This window comes from Agelaius tricolor, unplaced genomic scaffold (genome assembly GCF_023055355.1).
Source record: "Agelaius tricolor isolate 1412-34295 unplaced genomic scaffold, bAgeTri1.0.p SCAF_42, whole genome shotgun sequence".
NCBI lineage: Eukaryota > Metazoa > Chordata > Aves > Passeriformes > Icteridae > Agelaius > Agelaius tricolor.
The window spans coordinates 2,707,225-2,730,552 of record NW_027269302.1 but is presented as its reverse complement, the minus strand read 5'-3'; the positions used below and the strand labels follow the sequence as shown (position 1 = coordinate 2,730,552).

The window sequence follows — 23,328 nt, the reverse complement described above, 5'->3', positions numbered from 1 at the left end:
CTTCTTCTTCTCCTTCTTCTTCTCCTTCTTCTCCTTCTTCTACCTCTTCCTCTTCCCCTTCCTCTTCCTCCTCCTCTTCTTCCTTGTCTTCTTCTTCCTCTTCTTCCTCTTTCTCCTCTTCTTCTTCTTCTTCTTTTCCTTCTTCTTCTTCACCTTCTTCTTCTTCCTCGTCTCCTTCTCCTTCTCCTTCTCCTCCTTCTCCTTCTCCTTCTCCTCCTTCTCCTCCTTCTTTACCTTCTTCTTCTTCATCTCCTTCATCTCCTTCTTCCTCTTCTCCTCCTCCTCCTCCTCCTCCTCCTCCTCCTCCTCCTCCTCGGGTTTGGGTGGTATTGTGTAATTGGATAAAAAAGTCCCTTATGTTGGGCACGGGTGATTGGTTATTGGGTTAAAAGTAAAAATAATTTAGGTGTCATTTCTTAATTGGACAGTTTATCCTCAGAAGACCTTGCAGAGAGAGAGAGATGGGGCTCCATTTTTACCTTGTTAGCGAAGTGCTGCAGAACTCACAGCTTGTGAGACTGTTCTAGAGACAAGAGCTAATGAACACCTGAGTCCAAACAAGAAATGCTGTCTTGGGATTTCATCCCGACCTTGGCAGAAAAGAAGCAAAAGAATTGACTGTTACCCCACGGAATCTCATGGAACCAGGTGTCCACTGTTTGACGGTGCAGCCTCAGAGAGTGGTGAGACCATTGTGGCACCATGGAATATCCTGAAACCACGGCTCCCTTGTGACAAACCTGGGCTTTATGAAACCAAGGAAACCGCTGGGATGCAATGGAATCTCAGGGGACCAAGGGTCAGCTGTCAACACATCAGCTTCTCAGGAAACCAAGGCAAACACTGTGACACAGAGAGGTGTGGTGTTCTGTTCTTGTTTCGTTCCAGCTCCCCCTATCACGGGCAGAAGTGGTTCTGTCCCGGAATTCCCCTACCTCAGACAGTTTAATGTCAATCCCTTTGTCCCTCCTATGTTGCTATGGTTTCTTTGATGTATTCAAGTTTTCCCCACCCCAGTCCCCTTGTCCGTCACCCGGCAACCCATCCTTTTCTTCTAGATTCTTCTCTCCAGGGCGTCGGGTTATTGGTCAGGGGCTGGGGCCCCTCCTCAATTTTTTCTTGATTTGTTGGTTTAGTTTGTCACTCCCGATATGTATCTAAGTTTCTGTGTCCGCATTCGTTGCTTAAGGTTTACACCCATACCCGCCCCCTGCCTTTATAAGTTGCTGTAATTCAGTTGCTCCTTGTTCAGGTGGTAACCCCCTGCCCTGGCAACTCCCTCTCACCCTGCTCTCCCGCCTGGTTGGATAATAAATCTGACTTTCTCCTGCCACCTGAGTCCTCCCTTTCTTCTGCGTGCATCTTGGCTGCCGCCCTTCTGTGGGTCGCTGACCCACAGGTGCGGATCCGACTTAGGGTCGGACAAGCACCCGAAACTGTGAGCTGGGCTGTGGATCGCCGGGTCTCCGAACACCAGCACGGCCGCAGAGAGGGGCCTCATGGGACCCAGGAGACCATGGTGACACCGTGGTGGGATCTCATGGAACCAAGTGTGAATTGTTACAGGACCCAGGAGACCATGGTGACACCGTGGTGGGATCTCATGGAACCAAGTGTGAATTGTTACAGCACCCAGGAGACCATGGTGACACCGTGGTGGGATCTCATGGAACCAAGTGTAAATTGTTACAGGACCCAGGAGACCATGGTGACACCGTGGTGGGATCTCATGGAACCAAGTGTGAATTGTTACAGGACCCAGGAGACCATGGTGACACCGTGGTGGGATCTCATGGAACCAAGTGTGAATTGTTGCAGGACCCAGGAGTCCATGGTGACACCGTGGTGGGATCTCATGGAACCAAGAGCCCAGAGTTTCACGGCTCAGCCTCATGGAGCACTGGAGACCATGGTGTCCCAAAGGGAACACATGGAACAAAGGCTCCTTAGTGACACAGCAGGGCCTCATGGAATGCAAGAGATCATCCTGATGGAATGGGAACTCATGGATTCAAGGGTCCACTCTTTTGCTGTGTGGCCTCATGGAATGCTGGAGACCATTGTGGCACCATGGAAACGAATGGCACAAAGGCTCCACTGTGACCCAGCAGGGCCTCATGGAACCAAGGACACCGCTGTGATACAATGGAATCTCATGGAACCAAGGTCCAGTTGTGACAAAGCTGGGCCTCATGGAACCAAGGACACCACTGTGATACAATGGAATCTCATGGAAGCAAGGCCCCATTGTGACAAAGAGCGGCCTCATGGAAGCCCAGTGCCACTGGGATATCTCCAGCCTTGGAGGAAGCAAGTGTCCATTGTGACACAGCACAGCCTCAAATCACAGGAGAGCAGAGGGATGGAGCCATGGAATCTTGGGGAACCAAGTGTCAATTCTAAACACAGCGAGGACTCCTGGAACCCAGGAGACCATTGTGATGCTGCACTTTGTCACAACGGGGCCGTGCTTCTATGAGGATCCATGGGCCCACAATGTTCTCCTGGGTTCCAGGAGGCCCCGCTGGGTCACAATGGCCCCTTGCTCCCATGAGCCACAGCACGGTCCCCGTTGCCCCTGGGTTCTGTGAGGCCCTGCTGCGTTCACAACTGACACTTGCTTCCATGGGATTCCATTGCGTCACAGTGGCCCCCATGTTTCCATGAGGTTCTGCTGGGTCACAGTGGACACTGGGTGCCACAAGAGCTGGCAATGTCCCAGTGGCACCTGTGTCCTGTGGGCCCCACTTTGCCAAAGCAGAGCCTTGGCTCCATGAGATTCCAGGCTGTCCCAATGCTCTGCTGAGTTCCACGAGGCTGTGCTGTGTCACAATGGACACTGAGTTCCACCTGCCCTGGCAATATCCAAGTGGCCCCTGGCTTCCATGAGGCCCCATTGTGTTCGCAGGTGACACTTGGTTCCCCAAGATGTCATTGTCATGCCGCTCTCCTGGGCGCCCTGAGGCCTTGCTGTCTGTGAGAAATGACCGCTACTTTTAAAATTTTAAGGGTGATTCAACCTTGAAAAAAATGACAACAAAGGACTGAAACAGGAGAAATCACAGCACTGGGAGCCCTTCCCCACCCCGTGGCTATCAGCCACATGGCTCCTTCACAAATCGGCTGCTCCTCCTTTTAGGCTTTTGGTGTTGCATCAGGCAATCCTAGCCCCACCCAAAGTCTGTCAGGTAACTCTTTGTGGCCGTCCATTGGTGGAGAATGCTTTCTTGCACCCTGACTGGAGAGCAGGTGTTGCCATGCCTGCCTTCCAGTGACAAACCTGCCCTCCCCAAATGCCCCAACCACCAAGGCCATTACAAGGGGAGGGAAAAAGGACTATGGGGGACAGATGACAATAACATCACTACACATCTTAACACACACATAGTATCTATCTCCTCACTGTGAGACCCAACTATGACATTACTCATCTGTAACACTGTGCAATAATGGAGCCTTGTTCCTAGCAGACCTGGCAATGTCCCAGTGGCACCTGTGTCCCATGAGGCCCCACTTGGTCAAAGCAGAGCCTTGGCTTAACAACTGACCCTTGTTTCCTTGAGATTCCATTTGTGAAAAACACGTTCACTCTCCTGTGAAAATGTACAAAGTTTAATAAAGGACAATGGGAGACCAGGACCATGGAGCAAAGGTTATTACACTCAGGTGCCTCTTGGCACTCAGGCAGGAGCACCCTGTTACCTTTGGGGATCCCCTGAAATACCTTTCCCCTTATATCAGCCGGGTGCATATTCATAGACCCTCATGCATATCCATAAATTACTTTACATATTCCAGGAATGATTTTACATGGCCCCTCCTTGGGTCTGCCTTTTCAGAGCATGTGTGTTTCTTGGCTGTGGTGTTTCTTTGTGTGTGGCTGTGGTGTTTCTTTGGCTCCTTCTCTTTATCACCTCCAGTTTTTGGGCCTTGGTGCACTCTGCCTTCAGACGGGGAGTGCTGATAGTTGGCAGATCTGTACAGGTGTCCTCATCCTGTGTGCATTGGATGTTATCCCACCCAAGCAGCCAGTTTAACACAAGCACACTTCTATCAGCTATTTCACTACTATGTCTAAGCTCAATTAACAACAGAAATAAAAACTATATCTTTAGAACAAAGTTACTTTAACACCACACAGATAAAATCCATTTTAATATTTGCAAAAAGCCAATATTATGATATTTATCTATAACAGGGTGAAGGAGCCCTGGCCCAGGCTCTGGCCCTGGGGGACACGGGGACGCTGCCGGGGGGTCCCTGTCCCCCTGTGCCACCCCCAGGGCCCCGGCCTCCGTCCCCGTGTCAGGCTCTGGGGTCGATCTCGTGGAACATCCTCTGGGGGAGGCTGCGGGGCCGGGGGCGGGGGGACCCGGGGGGACAGGGGACCCCGCTGTGCACGAGCAGGGTTGGACTGCTCTGGGGGGAGCTGTGAGGGGGCCGGGGAAGAGTGACCTCCCCAGGGACCTCAGACAGCCCCCGTGATGTCACACAGCCCCAGTGATGTCACACAGCCCCTGTGATGTCACAGTGCAACCTGTGATGTCACACAAACCCTGTGATGTCACACAGTGCAGTAAACCCCATGGACTAACTTGCACTGCTTGATAATAAGGCCAGATAAGAGGCTTTATTAACACAGCACCTGTGATGTCACACAACCTCCATATGATGTCATTCAGCTGCTATGTGATGTCACACAGCACATTTGTGGTGTCACCGTCACCCTGTGATGTCACAGCCTTCTCTGTGACATCACACAGCTGCTCTGTGACTCTGTGTCACAACCCACATTGTGATGTCACAGAGCCACCTTCTCTGTGATGTCACAACCCCCTCAGTGCTGTCACACAGCCCACTCTGTGCTGTCACACAGCCCCTTGCTGCCATCCCAGCTGCTCTGTGGCTCTGGGACACAGCCCCAGAGGTGCTGCTGTGACACAGCCCCCGCGGGGACATCCCACAGCCCCGGCCAGTGCTGAGCCCCTGTGAGCTCTGTCTGTGCCCTGCTCGTGTCCCTGAGGGGCCCTGGCAGTGCCCCAGCCCTGCTGGGCTGTGCTCAGGAGTTGCTCCTGCCCAGAGCTGTCTCTCTGCAGCTCTGCTGCCCTTGCCAGGAGCTGCCTCTGGGCCAGGAGCCCGGCCCAGCTCAGCAGCACAGACACAGCACAAGGACTTTAATCACCCTCTGGGCCTTTGCTGCTCTTTGCATCACACCCAGTCCCTCAGAGTGGGCTCAAAGACTTCTCAAGAGCTCCAAGTCAGATTGAAATACTGAAGTTTCTTGTACTTTAAAGAGATCCCTGTGAGGGACAGGACTGAGAAAGTGTCCCCAGTTTCCAGGGAGAGCAGAACACTGGAGGCACTGATGGCAGCTGGGGACAAACAAGGCAAAGGTGTTTTTGGTGCTGAGCAAACCTGGATGTGTTTCAGGAATGCAAAGGGCCAAGGCCTGAGCCCCAGGGCCTGGCCAGGCAGATCCTGTCCCTCCCTCCTTGCTCAGGGCTCTTCCCGGGATGGGCACTGGCATGTGGGGATGGGCAATGCCAAGGGCAGGAGCGTGGGGCGGCCCCTGCCAGGCTGCTGAGCAGGGACAAGGAGGCAATGAGGCCCCAGGCCTGCAAGGGTCACTTGTCCCCTCCTGGCTCAGGCCCAGGCCCAGCAGCCATGGCCAAAGTGCTGCCCAGGTTGGCTCTGTCAGGGCTGTCTTGCAGCTGCTGCCCATCCCTGTGCCCTGTGCAGCCCAGGCTGTCCCACGGTGTCCCTGCCCCGGCCTCTGTCCCTGCAGGCTCTGGGCATCCCCCGGCTGCCCCACCTGGCTGGGCCCTTCCTTTGCTGACAGCTCTGCCTCCTGCCTGCCCCTGCCTGCCCACGCAAAGCCTGGGGCTGCTCCAGGCTCCTGCTGGGGACGTGCTGCACCACAGCCCTGCCCTGACAGGGAAATTCCTTTCTCCTGCTGCCACTCTGGGCCTCCCCAGCTGCCCTTGGCGTTAATTCTTTCTCTCTCTGGCTGTTTTCCACTATGTCAAAAGGATCCACCATCCCTGAAATCGCTCTTTAAACACTCTCATGGCTCTGCTCCACTGTCCTCAGTCTCCATCCCACTGAGCACAGAGCTCCTTTGTCCCTATACAGTGCTCATGGGCCGACGGCCTCCAAACCCCCACTCCTTGGGACATCTCCGGGCCCTCTCCAAAGTGTTTCCAAATGAAAACATTCAGCTCAGAGTCTAAAGAAATCACCAGAGGACAGGGCCAGCCCGACCTGTCTGTCCTGGCTACTTTTGTCTGGGACCAATCCTTGGATATACAGAATTTGGGAGGCCAAATTCTAATTTTGGCCATGGTCCCTGGACAAGAAGGCTGGTTCTTTTCCATAGGAATGAAGGAACAGAGCCCCAGTGTTTCAGGGGCAGATGAGAGGTGACCACCAGAGGCCAAGGCCAGCCAGACCTGGCAGGTTTTGTTTGGTGAGATACCCTTGCACAGAGGAAATTATTTTAGGGAGAGTACCCCTTTTGGCAATGACCATCTGAAAAGTCAGACAGCCCTTTTACATAGCAAGGAAAGCACAGAGCCCCAGTGCTCCAGGAGCTGATGAGAGGCAGCCCTTGACAGCCCAAGATCAGCCAGAGCTGTCAGGTGGCCCCTGGGAGGCCAAGCCAGCCAGAGCTGTTCCACGTTCCCTGGGTTCCATGGGGTCCCACAGTGTCCCAATGGTCTCTTGGTTCCATGGGGCCCTGAGGTGTCATAATGCCCCCTTGGTGACACGAGGCCCATAAGGTTGGAATGGTCTCCATGGTTCCATCAGGCCCCACAGAGCCACAATGGTCTCTGGGTCCATGGAGCCCCTCTGTGTCACCATGGCCCCTTGGTTCCCTGGGCTCCAGTGGTGCCACAATGATCCCCTTGGTTCCCTGGGCTCCAGTGGGGCCACAATGATCCCCTTGGTTCCCTGGGCTCCAGTGGTGCCACAATGATCCCCTTGGTTCCCTGGGCTCCAGTGGTGCCACAATGATCCCCTTGGTTCCATGGGCTCCAGTGATGCCACAATGATCCCCTTGGTTCCCTGGGCTCCAGTGGTGCCACAATGATCCCCTTGGTTCCCTGGGCTCCAGTGGTGCCACAATGATCCCCTTGGTTCCATGGGCTCCAGTGGTGCCACAATGATCCCCTTGGTTCCATGGGCTCCAGTGGGGCCACAATGATCCCCTTGGTTCCATGGGCTCCAGTAGTGCCACAATGATCCCCGTGGTTCCATGAGGTCCCCACAGTGTCCCAGGGATCTCCATGGAAAGGAAAGAACCCAGCCCCACTGTTGCAGGCGCAGCCACCAGAGGCCCAGGCCAGCCAGCCTTGACGGTACTGGCAGATTTTGCCGGGAGCAACCCTTGGATATTGAGAATTTCAGAGGTGGAATCCCAATTTCAGACCTGGACACTGGAGGAGAAGGATGGTTCTTTTCCATAGGAAGGAAAGCACAGAACACCGGTGGTATCTCAGGGGCAGATGAAAGGCGGCCATCAGAGGCCAAGGCCAGCCAGACCTCTCTGTCCTGGCAGCTTTTGTCTGAAAGCAACCCTTGGATATTGGGAATTTGGGAGGTGGAACCCCAATTTCGGCCGTTTCTGCATGGATAAGAAGGGCGGTTCTTTTCCATAGGAAGGAAAGCACCCAGCCCCAGTGTTTGGACAGCAGGGGAGAGGCACCCCCAGGAGGCCAAGGGCAGCCAGACCTGTCTGTCCTGGCAGCTTTCACCTGGGAGCAATCCTTGGATGTACGGAGTTTTGGAGGTGGAATCCCAGTTTTGGCCATGGTCAAGATGGGTGTTTTTGCCCATAGGAAAGTAAAGCACAAAGTCCAAGTGTTTAGGAAGAAGATGAGAGGTGGCCACCCTCAGGCCAAGCCAGCCAGCCCTGTCTCTCCTGGCACCTTTTGTCTAGGGGCTTTCCTTGGACATTGGGCATTTTGGAGGTGCAATCTCAGTTTTGGCTGTGGGTGCCTGGACAGGAAGAAGAGCTCTTTTCATAAGGAAGGAAAGCACCCAGCCCCAGTGTTTCAGAGGCAGATGAGGGCCTGCCCTCAGGAAGCCAAGGCCAGCCAGACTTGTCAGTCCTGGCAGCTTTTGTCTGGGAGCTATCCTTGGATATAAGGAATTCCAGAGGCAGTTGCCTAGTTTTGGCCATGAGTGCCTGGTTGAGATGGAGGGTTTTTTCCCACAAGAAATAAAAGTGATAGTGGAGCCCTGGAAAATGTTAAAAATAGTCTTTGAAAATATTGGGCTTTGTGTTTTCTCAGGTCACTGCACCTGCGTAAGCAGTATGATAAAAGATATAATTGTTAGATGTAGTGATTGTTTAGTAATTAAATATAATTATTATATAACCATAAGAAGAATCGTGAGAAACTGTGTTGGAAATTTAAAGGGGACTATGTTTAGCTGAAATCTGTGCATACAATACAACAATATAAGTTTAATAATTACATGAAAGTTATGTAATGATAGAGTATAAAACAGGTTCACCTCGAATGTGTGGTCGGAATCAGATTTGGGTGGAAACTTCCCCGATTCCCAGAGCTCTTGAATAAAAAGCACCGCATATAATCGCTGATGTGATTATGTGTTTCTGAACGCTAACATTTTGGCGACCCCGGATGGACCCTGCGGGTGCTGCTGAGCGAGTTTCGCGACTCGACCGCGCTCCAGCCGGCACCGAGGGATTCTCGGGGAGCTCGATCGGCCGCGACCGCTTCTGCCGCTCGCCACGTCCCCGGGAGAAAGGTAAGGTGCTTTTTACTTTGGTTTGGGTGCCTGCCAATGAGACGCAGCGAAAGCTACGCTTGGTTGGGCTAAAGGAATTCCTGCTGGTACAAGCCCAGGCGCCGTTCCATAAGACAATCGCGAGAGCGTTGCGGGTTCGGCAATTTGTGGTATATTTGGAATGGAGAAACTTAAAGGGATTTTGGGCGGCAACACCTCTATCCCACAAAGTTCTCCTTTGGGGTGCTTATTAGCACATTGGAAACAGGGGAATTTTGGGGAAGAATTACGTAAAGCTAAGTTGATTGATTATTGTAATACATGGTGGCCAGAATATGCCTTGGAGAATGGTGAAAAATGGCCAAAATACGGTACTCTGCAATATAACACTATTTCGCAGTTAATGTCGTTTTGTAAACAAGAAGGAAAAAGGGATGAGGTTCCGTATGTTGATTTGTTTTTCTATTTACGGGCAAAGCCAGAATGGCAGGATGAATGTGGATTAATGATGGTTAAAACATCTGCAAGCAATAAGTGTGGGGTTTGTGAGGAACGTTGTTTAGAACACTTGGCGTTGAAAGAAAGCCTGAGTAGGGAAAATTATACAGATATTGATTTACAGGTAGCTCCAATAGGAACAAGAGAACCTAACCCTATCCCACCTGTTCCATCTGTCCCTATCCCACTGCCTGCTCCTACCCCACCTAGTCCTGAACCTGTCTCGTCTAGTACACCCTTCCCTCTTTATCCTCCTCTCCCATCGTCACCTGATCCCTCTTCCTCGGAAGATGAGCAAAACCCAACTGTGGCAGGAAGGAGAGAGAGAGAATCAACGATGGGGTAGCCCACAGAACCAGGAGTCGGTCTAACCTTGCCCCAGTTAGAAAAGACATAGGCAGACAAAAATGGACTGTAATTGCCCCCTTGCGACAAAGTGTAGGAGTGGAAGGGCCAGTATTAATAAAAGTGCCTTTCTCTCCTGCAGATTTAGTTATTTGGAAACAATCAGCCAGAATTCATAGAGAAAATCCTGATAAAATGGCATGAGTATTAAACATGGTTATAAAAACTCAAAATCCTGACTGGGATGACATACAATAATATGTATATTAATATATATATATATATATATATATATATATATATATATATATATATATATATAGTATATTAATATATCTAATATATTAATATTAGATACTTTGATGGATTCTAGTGAGAAAGAGATGGTACTTAAGGCAGCCAAAGAAAGGGTAAGAGAGAACACCAGAAACAGACTCGTAACAGGGAATTTAGATGAGAATTTCCCAATTGAGGATCCAAATTGAGACCCTAATTTATTTTGCGATGTGGGGAGACTACAGAAATATCAAGAGTGGATCCAAATAGGAGCTCAGAATGCTGTGCCCAAAACTATAAATTGGTCTAAACTATATGAAGTTCAGCAGGAAAAGACAATGTCCAGACTTGAACAACCAGTTTCACCAGGGCAATCAGTGCCAGCAGGTTACCAAGGGGATGGTTTTGGGGGAGTATACCAGCTGACTAGACACAGAGCCAGTAGAACAAGTTAAGGAACCTGTTATAAATATACAATTAGGACATAAAGAGGTCAAATTTCTAATAGATACAGGAGCTACTCACTCGGTATTGAATGATTTGCAAGGACAAATTGGGGACAAGGAAACAACAATAGTCGGCGCTACAGGGAAAGAGGAAAAACGGCCATTCTTGCAACCCCTAGATTTGTGTTTTGGGAACAAAGTTATAACACACGAATTCCTATACATACCTGAGTGTCCAATTCCGCTTTTAGGGAGAGATTTGCTAGCGAAACTTGATGCAGTAATAACCTTTGAAAATGGGGAGCTTATAATGAAAATATCAGAATCAAAGATGGGACAGATTTTAATGATCAAAGAAAAACCTGTTCCCTCTATCCCTAGGGAGGTAGGAGATGCAGTGATTCCCTCTGTATGGGAGACAGATATACCAGGGAAATCTAAATTGGCACAACCAGTGCATGTAGAGTTAAAAGAAGGGGTGAGGCCTCTACAAGTCAAACACTATTCCATAAAACCAGAAGCATGGCAAGGAATAAGTAAAGATTATTGACAAATTCTTGAAATACCAAATTCTAGAAGAATGTGAATAAGAATTTAACACACCAATATTTCCAATAAAGAAGGCAAATGGTGAATATAGATTAATGCAGGATTTGAGAGCAATAAATAAAATAACAAAGGACATTTATCCAGTGGTAACAAATCCTTACACATTGCTAACATCCATAAAGGAGATATATAAGTGGTTTACTGAAATTGATTTAAAAGATGCCTTTTTCTGCATCCCCCCTTGACAAAGAAAGTAGGAAACTGCCTGTGAGTGGGAAAACCCAGGGAATGGGAGAAAGACCCAGCTCACCTGGACACGATATAAGAACTCGCCGACCCTATTCGGAAACCAACTGGCAAAGGAGCTGGAGATTTGCACCGAGAATGGGCAAGTACCAAGCACAAATTGCCCAACAGACTGTGATCTACCTGGGATGTGAAATTTCACAAGGGCAATGAAAACTAGGCACTAACCGTATCCAAGCTATTTGTGCTATTTCAGAGCCCCAGAATCTACAGGAGCTGCGAGTCTTCCTCGGGATGGCAGGATGGTGTCGCCTGTGGATCATGGACTATGGACTGATTGCGAAACCCCTGTGTGAAGCTCAGAAGATGCAGCCATTCACCTGGGGCAAGCCACAGAAAGAAGCCTTCCTAAAATTAAAGGAAGCACTGACAACTGCTCCAGCATTAGGGTTACCTGATCTGTCTAAAGACTTTCAGGTATTTGTCCATGAAAGGCTGCACCTAGCACTAGGAGTCCTGACCCAAGGTCTGGGAAGCTGGAAAAGGCCGCTGGGCTACTTTTCCAAACAACTTGACAGCATAAGTGCCGGGTGGCCTCCATGTCTGCGGGCAGTCGCAGCCACTGTGATGCTGATACAAGAAGCCAGGAAGCTCACGATGGGAAGGCACATAGATGTCAATGTACCACACATGGTAACCACTGTCTTAGAGCAGAAGGGGGCCATTGGCTATCGCCAAGCAGGATGATGAAATTCCAGGTAGTCCTGACTGAGCAGGATGATGTCACATTAAAAACAACTAACCTTTTGAATCCAGCTTTGTTCCTAGGTACCACAACTGAGGAAGGCCCATTAGAGCATGACTGTGTGGAGGTAATAGAGTACACCTACTCAGCAAGAGAAGACCTGAAAGACGTCCCACTAGAGCAGCCAGAGTGGGAGCTGTTTACAGATGGGAGCAGCTTCGTGGAAAACGGAACCAGATACGCTGGGTATGCGGTAACAACAGTCAGTACAGCAGTGGAGGCAAAGGCATTACCACCAAATACATCTGCCCAGAAGGCAGAACTGGTTGCCTTAACCAGGGCACTAGAATTAAGTGAAGGGAAAAAGGTAAATATCTGGACTGACTCAAAATGTGCTTTTGGAGTGGTGCATGTACACAGAGCACTGTGGAAAGAAAGCGGACTATTGTCCTTCTCTGGGTATGCACATTAAACATCAGGATGCAGTCCTGCAATTGATAAAGGCGGCACAAAAACCTGAACAAGTGGCAATCATACACTGCAAAGCACAGCAATCGGGAAACTCCAAAATCTGTGAGGGAAATCAAAAGGCAGACTGGGCAGCCCGACAGGTTGCTCGAGAGGTGCAAACAACAATGGCATTGATACCTTTAAAGCTTAATGTATCCCAATTCAATTTGCCTCCAGAACCAAAATATTCAGTAGAAGATGAGAGACTGGCACGTTTGCTAAATGCACAAAAGAATTCAGAGGGATGGTACGTGACTGCACAAGGACAGATAGTGGTACCCCCTTGATAATGAGAGAAGTTCTACAAATTAAACATAATGAATGTCACTGGGGAGCAGAGGCATTGGTAAAATTGCTAAAGCAGAGTTTAATTTCGGTACGGATGTTAACAATGGCAAAATCAGTGTTGTCAAAGTGTGATATCTGCTTGAAAAACAATCCAGTGGCTGGCGACAGGCACAGCTAGGAAGATTTCGGATAGGAATAGAGCCAGGAGACTATTGGCAGGTAGATTTTGCAGACTTGCCAAGAACTCGAGGATACAAATACCTGTTAGTGGGGGTTGACACATTCTCTGGGTGGCCAGAAGCCCTTCCCTGTCACACCAACCAAGCAAAGGAAACAGTAAAGTGGTTACTACAGGAGATTATTCCCAGGTTTGGGGTACCCCTAGGGTATCATCAGATAGGGGGCCCCATTTCATAGCTACAGTAGTAAGAGAGGTAAGTAGATTGCTGGGGATAACTTGGGACCTCCACACACCGTGGAGACCCCAGTCGAGTGGACAGGTAGAGAGGATGAATCAGACACTAGAGAGGCAAATCAGTAAAATATGCCAAGAAGCCAAATTGCAGCGGCCCCAGGCTTTGCCAATTGCACTGTTGAGGATTCAGATAAAGCCTAGGAGTGGGATGTCAGTCAGCCCTTATGAGATATTGCATGGGAAACCATATGAATCTCCTGAGCCTAACCCTAATGTGCACGTCACAGGAAAGCAGGAAGTGTATAATTATGTTCTGTCTCTCGGGAAAACTTTAGCTCGGCTCCGGAGCATCCTCGTGTGGAATAGACCGCTGACTCTCGAGAACCCAGTTCATAACATACATCCAGGAGACGAGGTGTACATCAAGAACTGGAACGAAGAACTGCTGAAAGAAAAGTGGAGTGGGCCCCACCAGGTACTGCTGACCACCTTTACAGCAGCCAAAGTAGCCGGCGTGGACCCCTGGATTCACTATACCCGAGTGAAGAAAATCCATCCTGGATCACGGCCTGTGTAAACTGTGGAACCAACAAGGCTGCAGATAAGATGTGTTTAATTACTTTGAGAATGCTATCAGTAATTGTGCCAATGTTATGGTCATTAATGTCTTTGGGATGTGGAATGCAAAAAGATCAACTAACCACTCTTCATTCTAGAATGAAGAGAGAGGTACAAGCAGAAACACAGGGGATAAAGGTTTCTAATGAAGTTCAGGCTGAGAAGGTAATGATTGGATTAGTCAAAGACTTTGCCAAATGCAAAACACCTGTAGAATAACTGCCTGTCTGCCAATACCAAAGGCAGCAGGAGACCCAGTAAATTGAGGAATCATAACAGCAAAACTACCTGAAATACAAAAGAACAAAACAATTGCATGTAAACAGGTACCTGAATCGAGGCAAGTAGTCAAGGAAACTTGGGAGAAAATAGGAACATGGATGAGACCCATGGGCCAGAAAGACTGTATTCTAAGTGATGGCACACTAGGAACCCCTATGGGAGAATCAGCAGGCATCACACAATGGCAATGCTATTTGCCACACTATAAAAAGATTATAGAAAATGTTACAGAAACCACTCTGGTATGGAAGTGTGAGGCCAAGGATCAGAAAGATCAGACAGAGCCTTGGGACAGTGCGTGGTCTGTGAGTATCCTTCAAAGATTCCAATGTATGGCAAACACCCCTTGGGGCATTAAGTGGGAAGGCTCCAAGAATGAAACAGATCCAGCAGTAACAAACACTGCCACCAGTAGCAGAACGAGGGCAGACAAAGTAAGGTGGTGGGCATGTAATAAAACTTATGACTGCACTTCTGATGATGCAGAGATTAAGCAGATGCCACCCCTGGCAATAGCCCTACAAACTGGCTGTGCTTGCAGAGGGATCAAACATAAACAAGACAGAGTGAATTATAAAGCAGTTGTAGGATGTACCAGGAGTACAGTCCGAGGTCCAGGACAATTTGTATGGGCAGCAAGCGATGGCACCTGGACAACACATCTGCCTGTAGATGGGAAAGTAAAGGAAATTACTTTAGGCCTCCCAACCTCATGTCCAATTTGGAAAAAGTCCCCATTTAACGGAAAACATGAACTTGTGCAGATAAGAGCAAGACGAGAAGTTCTAGACAATGAAAATCCAGATGACACTTGGCAAGAACCCTCTAGTGGAGTGAAATTTGGGTGGGCCCGAGAGTCTTTGCTTGATCCTACAGCAAACTATCAGAGTAGGGAGATGCTGTACAAACTTACAGGTCAGGTAGATAGACTGGCAAGAGTCACCTGGGAAGGATTTAAAGAATTAAATGTACAATTACAAGCCAGCACAAAAATGACTTTACAAAATCGATTAGCCTTAGATTTGTTACTCCTGAAAGAGCATGGAGTATGTGGATTTTTAAAGGGACGGGTTGGTCATTGCTGCGTTCACATCCCAAATGTAACTGCAGATGTAGAATGTGACATCAATCAGTTGAAACAAAGAGAGCATGAAGCACAAGAAGAGCAAAAGGATTTGACTACGACCTGGCTAGGCAAAATCTTTAAAGGGTTAGGGTGGAATGTGAGTTCATGGATTAAATCTGTCATTGAGACTGTGATGATCTTACTAATTGTATTCTTAGCAATTTGGTTAGTTCACAGCATCTTAAAGGGAGAGATACAGAAGAAAACATCCTGGAACCAGAAGATAATAAAGGCTCTGACACGAGATCCACGCCCACCATCTTCTGGTTCTCCAGTTCGTGACAGCATCCACGACAACGTTTACATCAACCATGGACTTGAAGAACGTCAAGAATAAATTGAGAAATAAAGGACTGTATCAAGTGAAAACATTTACACCTATAGTGAAGTGAAAATGCTTTCAAAGGGGGGAGAATGATAGTGGGGCCCTGGAAAAATGTCAAAAATAGACTCTGAAAATGTTAGGCTTTGTGCTTGCTAGATCATGTGAAATTGCACCTGTGTAAGCAGAACATGATAAATGATATAATTGTTAGATGTGATGATTGTTTAGTAATTAAATATAATTATTGTTTAATCATAAGAAGAATCATGAGGAACTATGTTAGAAGTTTGAGGGGGGCCACGAGGAGCCCATGCTTGGCTGAAATCTATGTATACAATAGAACAATATAAGTTTAGTCATTAACATGAATGTTATATAACGATAGAATATAAAAACATGTTCATCCCGAACCCATGTCGGAGTCAGATTTGGGTTGGTACCCCTGACACCCAGAGCTCTTCAATAAAAGCACCTGCATATAATCATTCTGGTGATTATGTGTTTCTGAACACTAATATACCCAGTAAAGTGTTAAACCCTTCCCAGCTGCTGTGCATGAGGCTCTATGAATATGCACCAGGCTGATGTAAGGGGAAAGGTATTTCAGGGGATCCCTGAAGGTAACAGGGTGCTCCTGCCTGAGTGCCAAGATGCACCCAGTTTACATCTTCCAAGAACTGTTTAGCATGGCTCTGCCCTGGATCTGCCTTTTTAGAGCATGCAGATTCCTTGGCTGTGGTTTTAGTCCATTCTCTTTATCACCTCCAGTTTTTGGGCCTTGGTGCACTCTGCCTTCAGACGGGGAGTGCTGATAGTTGGCAGATCTGTACAGGTGTCCTCACCCTGTGTGCATTGGATGTTATCCCATCCAAGCAGGCAGTTTAACACAAGCAGCTATTTCACTGAGCTTAATTAATAACAGAAATAAAAACTATAGAACAAAGTTACTTTAAAAAACAGTCCCAGCCCATATTTGATCCCAGTCTGTGTGGTCCTGATCCATATGGTCCCAGTCCCTGGGATCCCAGTCCATACAGTCCCAGTCCATATTTGATCCCACTTCAGGCTATCCTGGTCTGGAGGGTTCTGATCCACAGGATCCCCATCCATGTGATCCCAGTCCAGGTGATCCCAGCCCATATTTGATCCCAGCCCATCTTTGATCCCAGTCTGGGGGGTCCTGCACACACTCCCAGGGTCTGGAATTCCAGTTCCCAGCCAGGAAAAAATGTTCCTGCCCTTGAACTTCCTTCCTATCCTCTCAAAAAATTGCAATAACATTATAAACAAAGATAAAATAATTGAAATTAAATAAATTATAATAAAAATAAAATATAAAAATCTTAACTCTTCTTTACAATACTCCAACAATGATTCAACTCAAACCAACAACTATTACTATAATATTACCAATGCATATAAATAAACAAATTATATATCAAGAAATATCTTTTGAAAGTTTTAACTCAATAATTAATATACTTCAGATAAAAAATACCTAAAAAACTAACATACAATCTAACACACCTTAGTAAAACAATTCATATTACAAATATACTAAACACAAAACCAAACACCACTATAATTTCTCAGACATTTCAACCAAACCATTAAACTTTAATAACATCCTTAAGTACTCCAAAACAATTAAAATTATTTTTAAAAGGTTTATTGGGGGTGCGTGGTTTTATTTGGATATTTTTTTTTTAATTTTTAGAGGCTAGATGATTTAAAAAATGGGACTTTTATAGGAATTGAATCAGATGAAAAGGTGGCACTCTGCAAACAGAAATGATTCAAAATGAATGGGACAGAAATCAGTAACTCTGAAAGTTTTATTTGCTATCAAATACATCCCACACACCCAGCCCCACACAATCCCCATCCCATTGCTCCAAATTGGGATCCCACTTCCCCCAGTCCCCTTCTAACCCCATCTCACCCTGGTGGCTGTGGAATGGGGAGTTTGGCATGGGATTGAAGTTTTTAAGGAGGGAACAAGGAATTTGAGGTAGGATTGAGCCTTTTTGGGTTAAAATTCAGTTATTTTCAGTGGGATTTGAGTGGTTTTGAAGTGACAGATTCATCCCTCTTGGCTTTTGGAGTGGAAACACTTGGAGAAGAGAAAAAAATTCAGGCCAAACCAAAGGACAAGCAGGCAGGAGTGTCCCCAACATGGATCACAGGGAATGTGAGTGACCAGGGCTGTGCCCAAAGTGCCTCCTCCAGTGGGGGATGGCGCTGCAGCAGCGCACGAAGCTCTTCCCGCACTCGGGGCACTCGCAGGGCTTCCCTTACCGGTGCCTCCGTTGGTGTTGGGTCAAGGTAGAGTTCCTGGAGAAGCTCTTCCCACACTGGGGACACTCGTAGGGCCTCTCCCCAGTGTGGATGCGCCGGTGGGTGACGAGGGTGGAGTTGCGCTGGAATCCCTTCCCACAGTCGGGGCATTGGAAGGGCCTCTCCTCTGTGTGACTCTGATAGTGCATGAGGAGATGGGAGCTGGTCATAAACCTCTTCCTGCATTTATCACACTCATAGGGCCTCTCCCCAGTGTGGATGCGCTGGTGATTGACAAGTTCGGCGTTGTACTTAAACGCCTTCCCGCAGTCAAGGCATTGGAAGGGCCTCTCCTCTGTGTGACACCGATAGTGCCGGAGGAGATGGGAGCTGGTCTGATATCTCTTCCCACACTCGGAGCACTCATAGGGCCTCTCCCCAGTGTGGGTCCTCTGGTGCGAGTTAAGGCGGGAGCTCTGGCTGAAGGTCTTGCCACACTCCCCACATTCGTAGGGCCGTTCCCCAGTGTGGGTCCTCTGGTGCACAATAAGGCTGGAGCTCCACCTGAAGCTCTTCCCACACTCCCCACACTTGTAGGGCCATTCCCCAGTGTGGATCCTCTGGTGCCTGATCAGCTCGGAGTTCCACCTGAAGCTCTTCCCACACTCCACGCACGTGTGGGGCTTCTCCCCATCACGGAGCTGCTCATGGAGCACCAGCTCTGAGCTCTGGCTCCATCTCCGGCCGCCTTCCCGGCCCAGGCTGCCTCTTTCCCCCTCACATCCCCTCCATCTGCGTTTGCAGCCCCTCCTCGTGCGGCATCTCCGGGCCTTTTCCTCCCCGTTGGCTTCCTGCGCCGTGGAGCCGCTCAAAACGGCCTCTGCCACCAGGTTCTGCCGCGGGCATTTGTCCTCCCTGCTCTCCATGCTCAGCTCCTGCTCTGGGCGAGGAAGGACAAGGACAGCATGGGATTTGCCTCCGTGCCACAGGCAAGGGCAACCAGATCCCCCCAGGCCGTCTCTGGGGACGCACTGCCCCCTCTTGGCTCTCCCCATTTCGGGATGCCGGGGCTCTTTGGGCTCCCGGGCTCCCTTCTCCCCTCATTCTCGGCTCTGGGCTGCAGCGGCTCCAAGGAGTCCCCCCTGCCCCTCTCCAGGCTCTTGAGGCTCCCGCCAATGGCGGCACTCCCCCCTCTCTGGCCTCCCCACTTTGGCCTCCTCGGGGACACAGGGCTCTGCTCCTCCAGGCTGCCTCTGCCGGCAGCCGCCACCGCCACCCCCCGATGTCCCCCCGAGGGGCCTTTTCCGCTCAGCCTTGGACTTCTTCATTCTCCAAACATCCCCCCAAAAACCCAACCCAGGGACCCCCCGGGATATCCGGGCCGGGCTCCCCCTCCCCGCTCACCGGAGCCATGGGGGGATGATGATCCCACAGGTGGGGGCTGCGAATTCAGGCAAGGCTGGAACGCATGGTTCCCCCTGCTCAGCCTTGATCCGCCCTTGTCCCTCCTCTTCCTCTTCCTCCCCCTCCTTCTTCTCCTCCATCCTTCCTCCCTCTCCTCCTCCCCCCTACCCCGCCTCCTTCACTGCTCTTTCTCCTCCCGCTCCTCCTCTTCCATCCCCCCTCCTCCTCCTCCCCTGTCTCATCCCCACCACCATCTCCTCTTCCATCCCGCCCCTTCCATTCCTCCCCCTCCTTCTCCCCCCTTACCCCGCCTCCTCCTCCCCCTCCATCCCTGCCCTTCCCTCCCTCCTCCTCCTCCCCCAGCAGCAGCCACACCCTTGGTGCCCCGTTCCCGCAGCCCTCGCAGCCCGCGGCAGCAGTGGCGATGGAGCCGGGACAGGTCGGCATGGGCAGCGCGGGGCTCTCGGCTGCTCCCAGCCGCTGCGGGCGGGGGGAACCCGGCCCGGGCCAAAGGAGAGGCAAACTGGGCAAACTGGGCAAACTGGGGGCTGCACATCCAAACTGGGCCTTGCTGGGGACCCTGCCTGGCCCCTGCCAGCCCTTGGGGCTCCTCTCGGCACATCCGCCAGGGGGGAACGCACACAGGCCTGGGGGATCCCAGCAGTGGCAGCACTGCCAGGGACTGGGCTGCACTGGGATCGTACTGGGAGTGACTGGGGCTGTACTGGCTTTGTACTGACATCATACTGGGATCGTACTGGGACTGACTGGGGCTGTACTGGCTTTGTACTGACATCATACTGGGATCGTACTGGGAGTGACTGGGGCTGTGCTGGCTTTGTACTGACATCAGACTGGGATCATACTGCCGTATCAGGGCAGACTGTGATTGCACCTAGGGACACTGGGATCATACTGGGAGTGAGTAGGAGCCTGTGGGGGGCACTTGAGACCATGTTAGGGACAAATGGGATTTACTGGGATGAACTGGGATGGTGCTGAGTGTTACTGGGAGTAGCTGTGAACAACTGGGGACATGCTAGGAGCAACTGGGAGGAACTGGAACTGAATGGGTGCATGCTGGGGGTGATTGGAAACTGCTGGGGTTATACTGGGGTGAACTGGGATCATGCTGGAGCTGACTGGGATCATTCTGGCAGTGAGTGCCACTACACTGAGGCTGACTGGGAGTGCTTGGGAGCAAATGGGATCATACTGGATGAACTGGAAAGATGCTGGAGGGAACTGGGCTACACTGGGAGATACTGGGAGTGACTGGAACAAAAGTGAGGGTGAAAGAGAGCAACTGGAACCATGTGGAGCACAACTGGTTCATACTGGCAGGGACTGGGAGCACACTGGGCTCATCTCTGGATCATACTGGGAGGGACTGGACTAATACTGGGAGGATCTGAGAGGGACTGGGAGCACACCCTGCACATCATCCCCCAGACTGGGCCTGACTGGGAGCAACCGGGAGCACGCTGGCAGCAAATGGCATCATACTGGGACTGACTGGGCTGATCTAGGGAGCAACTGGAACCACGCTGGAGGCAGCTGGGACCATACTGGGAGAGACTGGAAGCAACTGGGATTATACTGGGACCCCATTGGGAGGGCTGGCATGTGACTGGGATCAAACTGGAGTTTACTGGGATCATATTGGGGTTGAAAGGGAGCGACTGGGATCACACTTTGGGCTACTGGGAGCATAATTCCAGATGTTCCCAGTTCCGCCCATGATGATCCCAGTTGCCCCAAGAATAGTCCCAGTCCCTCCCAGCAGGGTCCCAGTCGTGCCCAGTTGCCTCCAGGGTAGATTCAGTTTCCCCCAGCATCGTCCCAGTTGCTCCCAGCATGATCCCAGCTGTTCCCAGTGTGGTTCCAGTGCCCCCAGGATGGTTAGAGACACTCCCAGTATGTTTCAGTTACCTCAGAATGATCCCAGTCTTTCCCAGTTCCTCCCAGTTTCCTCTAGCATCATCCCAGTTTCCATCTGTTGCTCAAAGGGTGGCCCCAGTTGCTCCCAGGATGATCCCAGTTGCCCCAGTTGTAGTCTCAGTCCTCTCAGCATGGTTCCAGAACCTTCCAGCCGATCCCAGTTGCTCCCAGTGGGTCACATTTTCCTCCCAACATGGGCCCAGTAGCTCCCAGTAAGCCCCAGTCAGGTTCCATTCACACCCAGTATAATCCCAGTATGAGTGTAGCCACTCCCAGTATGATCCCAGTCCCTTGCAGTCTAATCCCAGTTGCTCCCAGTCACTCCCAGTCTGATGCCAGTGCCCCCAGAGTGATCCCAGTTGCTCCCAGCATGGGCCCAGCTGTTCCCAGTGTGCTTCCATCACTCCCCTATGGTTACAGACACTCCCAGGATGGTCCCAGTTGAACCCAGTTGCCCCTGCTCTAGTCCCAGTCCCTCCCCAGATGATCCCAGTCCCTCCCAGTATGATCCCACTCACACCCAGTTGCCCCCAGTGTGGTCCCAGTTCTCCCCAGCATGGTCCCAGTTGTTCCCAGTGTGGTTCCAGTGCCCCAAGTATGGTTCCAGACACTCCCAGTATATCCCAGTTGCACCCAGCATATCTGTAGTCATTCCCAGGCACTGCCAGTGGCCCCAGTAAGGTGTCAGTTATCCCAGTATGATCCCCCAGTCATGCCCAGTATATCCCAGTTGCCCCCAGCATGCATCCCGTCCCTCCCAGTTCCTCCAGGTTGCTTGCAGCATCATCCCAGTTTCCCTCAGTTGCTCCCAGTAGCCCAAAGTGTGATCCCAGTCGCTCCCTTTCAACCCCAGTATGATCCCAGTAAGCTCCAGTTTGATCCCAGTCACATGCCAGCCCTCCCAGGGTGGTCCCAGTATAACCCCAGTTGCTTCCAATCTCTCCCAGTATGGTCCCAGCTGCCTCCAGTGTGGTTCCAGTTGCTTCCTAGATCAGCCCAGTCAGTCCCAGTATGATGCCATTTGCTGCCAGCGTGCTCCCGGTTGCTCCCAGTCAGGCCCAGTCTGGGGGATGATGTGCAGGGTGTGCTCCCAGTCCCTCTCAGATCCTCCCAGTATTAGTCCAGTCCCTCCCAGTATGATCCAGAGATGAGCCCAGTGTGCTCCCAGTCCCTGCCAGTATGAACCAGTTGTGCTCCACATGGTTCCAGTTGCTCTCTTTCACCCTCACTTTTGTTCCAGTCACTCCCAGTATCTCCCAGTGTAGCCCAGTTCCCTCCAGCATCTTTCCAGTTCATCCAGTATGATCCCATTTGCTCCCAAGCACTCCCAGTCAGCCTCAGTGTAGTGGCACTCACTGCCAGAATGATCCCAGTCAGCTCCAGCATGATCCCAGTTCATCCCAGTATAAGCCCAGCAGTTTCCAATCACCCCCAGCAGGCTCCCAGTCACTCCCAGTTGCTCCCAGTTGCTCCTAGCATGATCCCAGTTGTTCACAGCTCCTCCATCCCAGTCACTCCCAGTATATCCCATTTGCCCCTAACGTGGTCTCAATTGCCTCCTGCAGGCTCCTACTCTCTCCCAGTATGATCCCAGTATGATCCCAGTGTCCATCAGTGCGATCACAGTCTGCCCTGGCATGGCAGTGTGATCCCAGTATGATGCCCAGTCCCGTCCCAGCATGATACCAGTATAATATCAATAGAAACCTATAATTGTCCCAGTCACTCCAGTATGATGCCAGTATATTCCCAGTCACTCCCAGTACGATCCAAGTACACAGCCAGTACATCCCCAATACACTCCCAGCATGATCCCAGTATGATCCCAGTATGATGTCAGTACAAAGCCAGTACAGCCCCAGTCAGTCCCAGTACGATCCCAGTGCAGCCCAGTCCCTGGCAGTGCTGCCACTGCTGGGATCCCCCAGGCCTGTGTGCGCTCCCCCCTGGCGGATGTGCCGAGAGGAGCCCCAAGGGCTGGCAGTGGCCAGGCAGGGTCCCCAGCAAGGCCCAGTTTGGATGTGCAGCCCCCAGTTTGCCCAGTTTGCCTCTCCTTTGGCCCGGGCCGGGTTCCCCCCGCCCACAGCGGCTGGGAGCAGCCGAGAGCCCCGCGCTGCCCATGCCGACCTGTCCCGGCTCCATGGCCGCTCCTGCCGCGGGCTGCGAGGGCTGCAGGAACGGGGCACCGAGGGTGTGGCTGCTGCTGGGGGAGGAGGAGGAGGGAGGGAAGGGCAGGGATGGAGGGGGAGGAGGAGGCGGGGTAAGGGGGGAGGAGGAGAA

The 23,328-nt window shown here is 50.7% G+C and overlaps 2 protein-coding genes across 2 annotated transcripts in view; both read right to left on the bottom strand.

The window, feature by feature from the left end:
- The window catches only part of LOC139603913 (zinc finger protein 3-like), a 255,596-nt gene that overhangs the window by 125,458 nt on the left and 106,810 nt on the right, over positions 1-23,328 (bottom strand). The window lies entirely within an intron of this gene.
- On the bottom strand, positions 17,112-19,256 carry LOC139603900 (zinc finger protein 436-like). The gene is made up of 2 exons (XM_071454904.1): positions 19,108-19,256; positions 17,112-18,638 (listed from the first exon to the last, which is right to left on the bottom strand). Exons 1-2 carry the CDS (start codon positions 19,114-19,116, stop codon positions 17,721-17,723), a joined length of 927 nt encoding a protein of 308 aa, XP_071311005.1. The 5' UTR covers positions 19,117-19,256; the 3' UTR covers positions 17,112-17,720.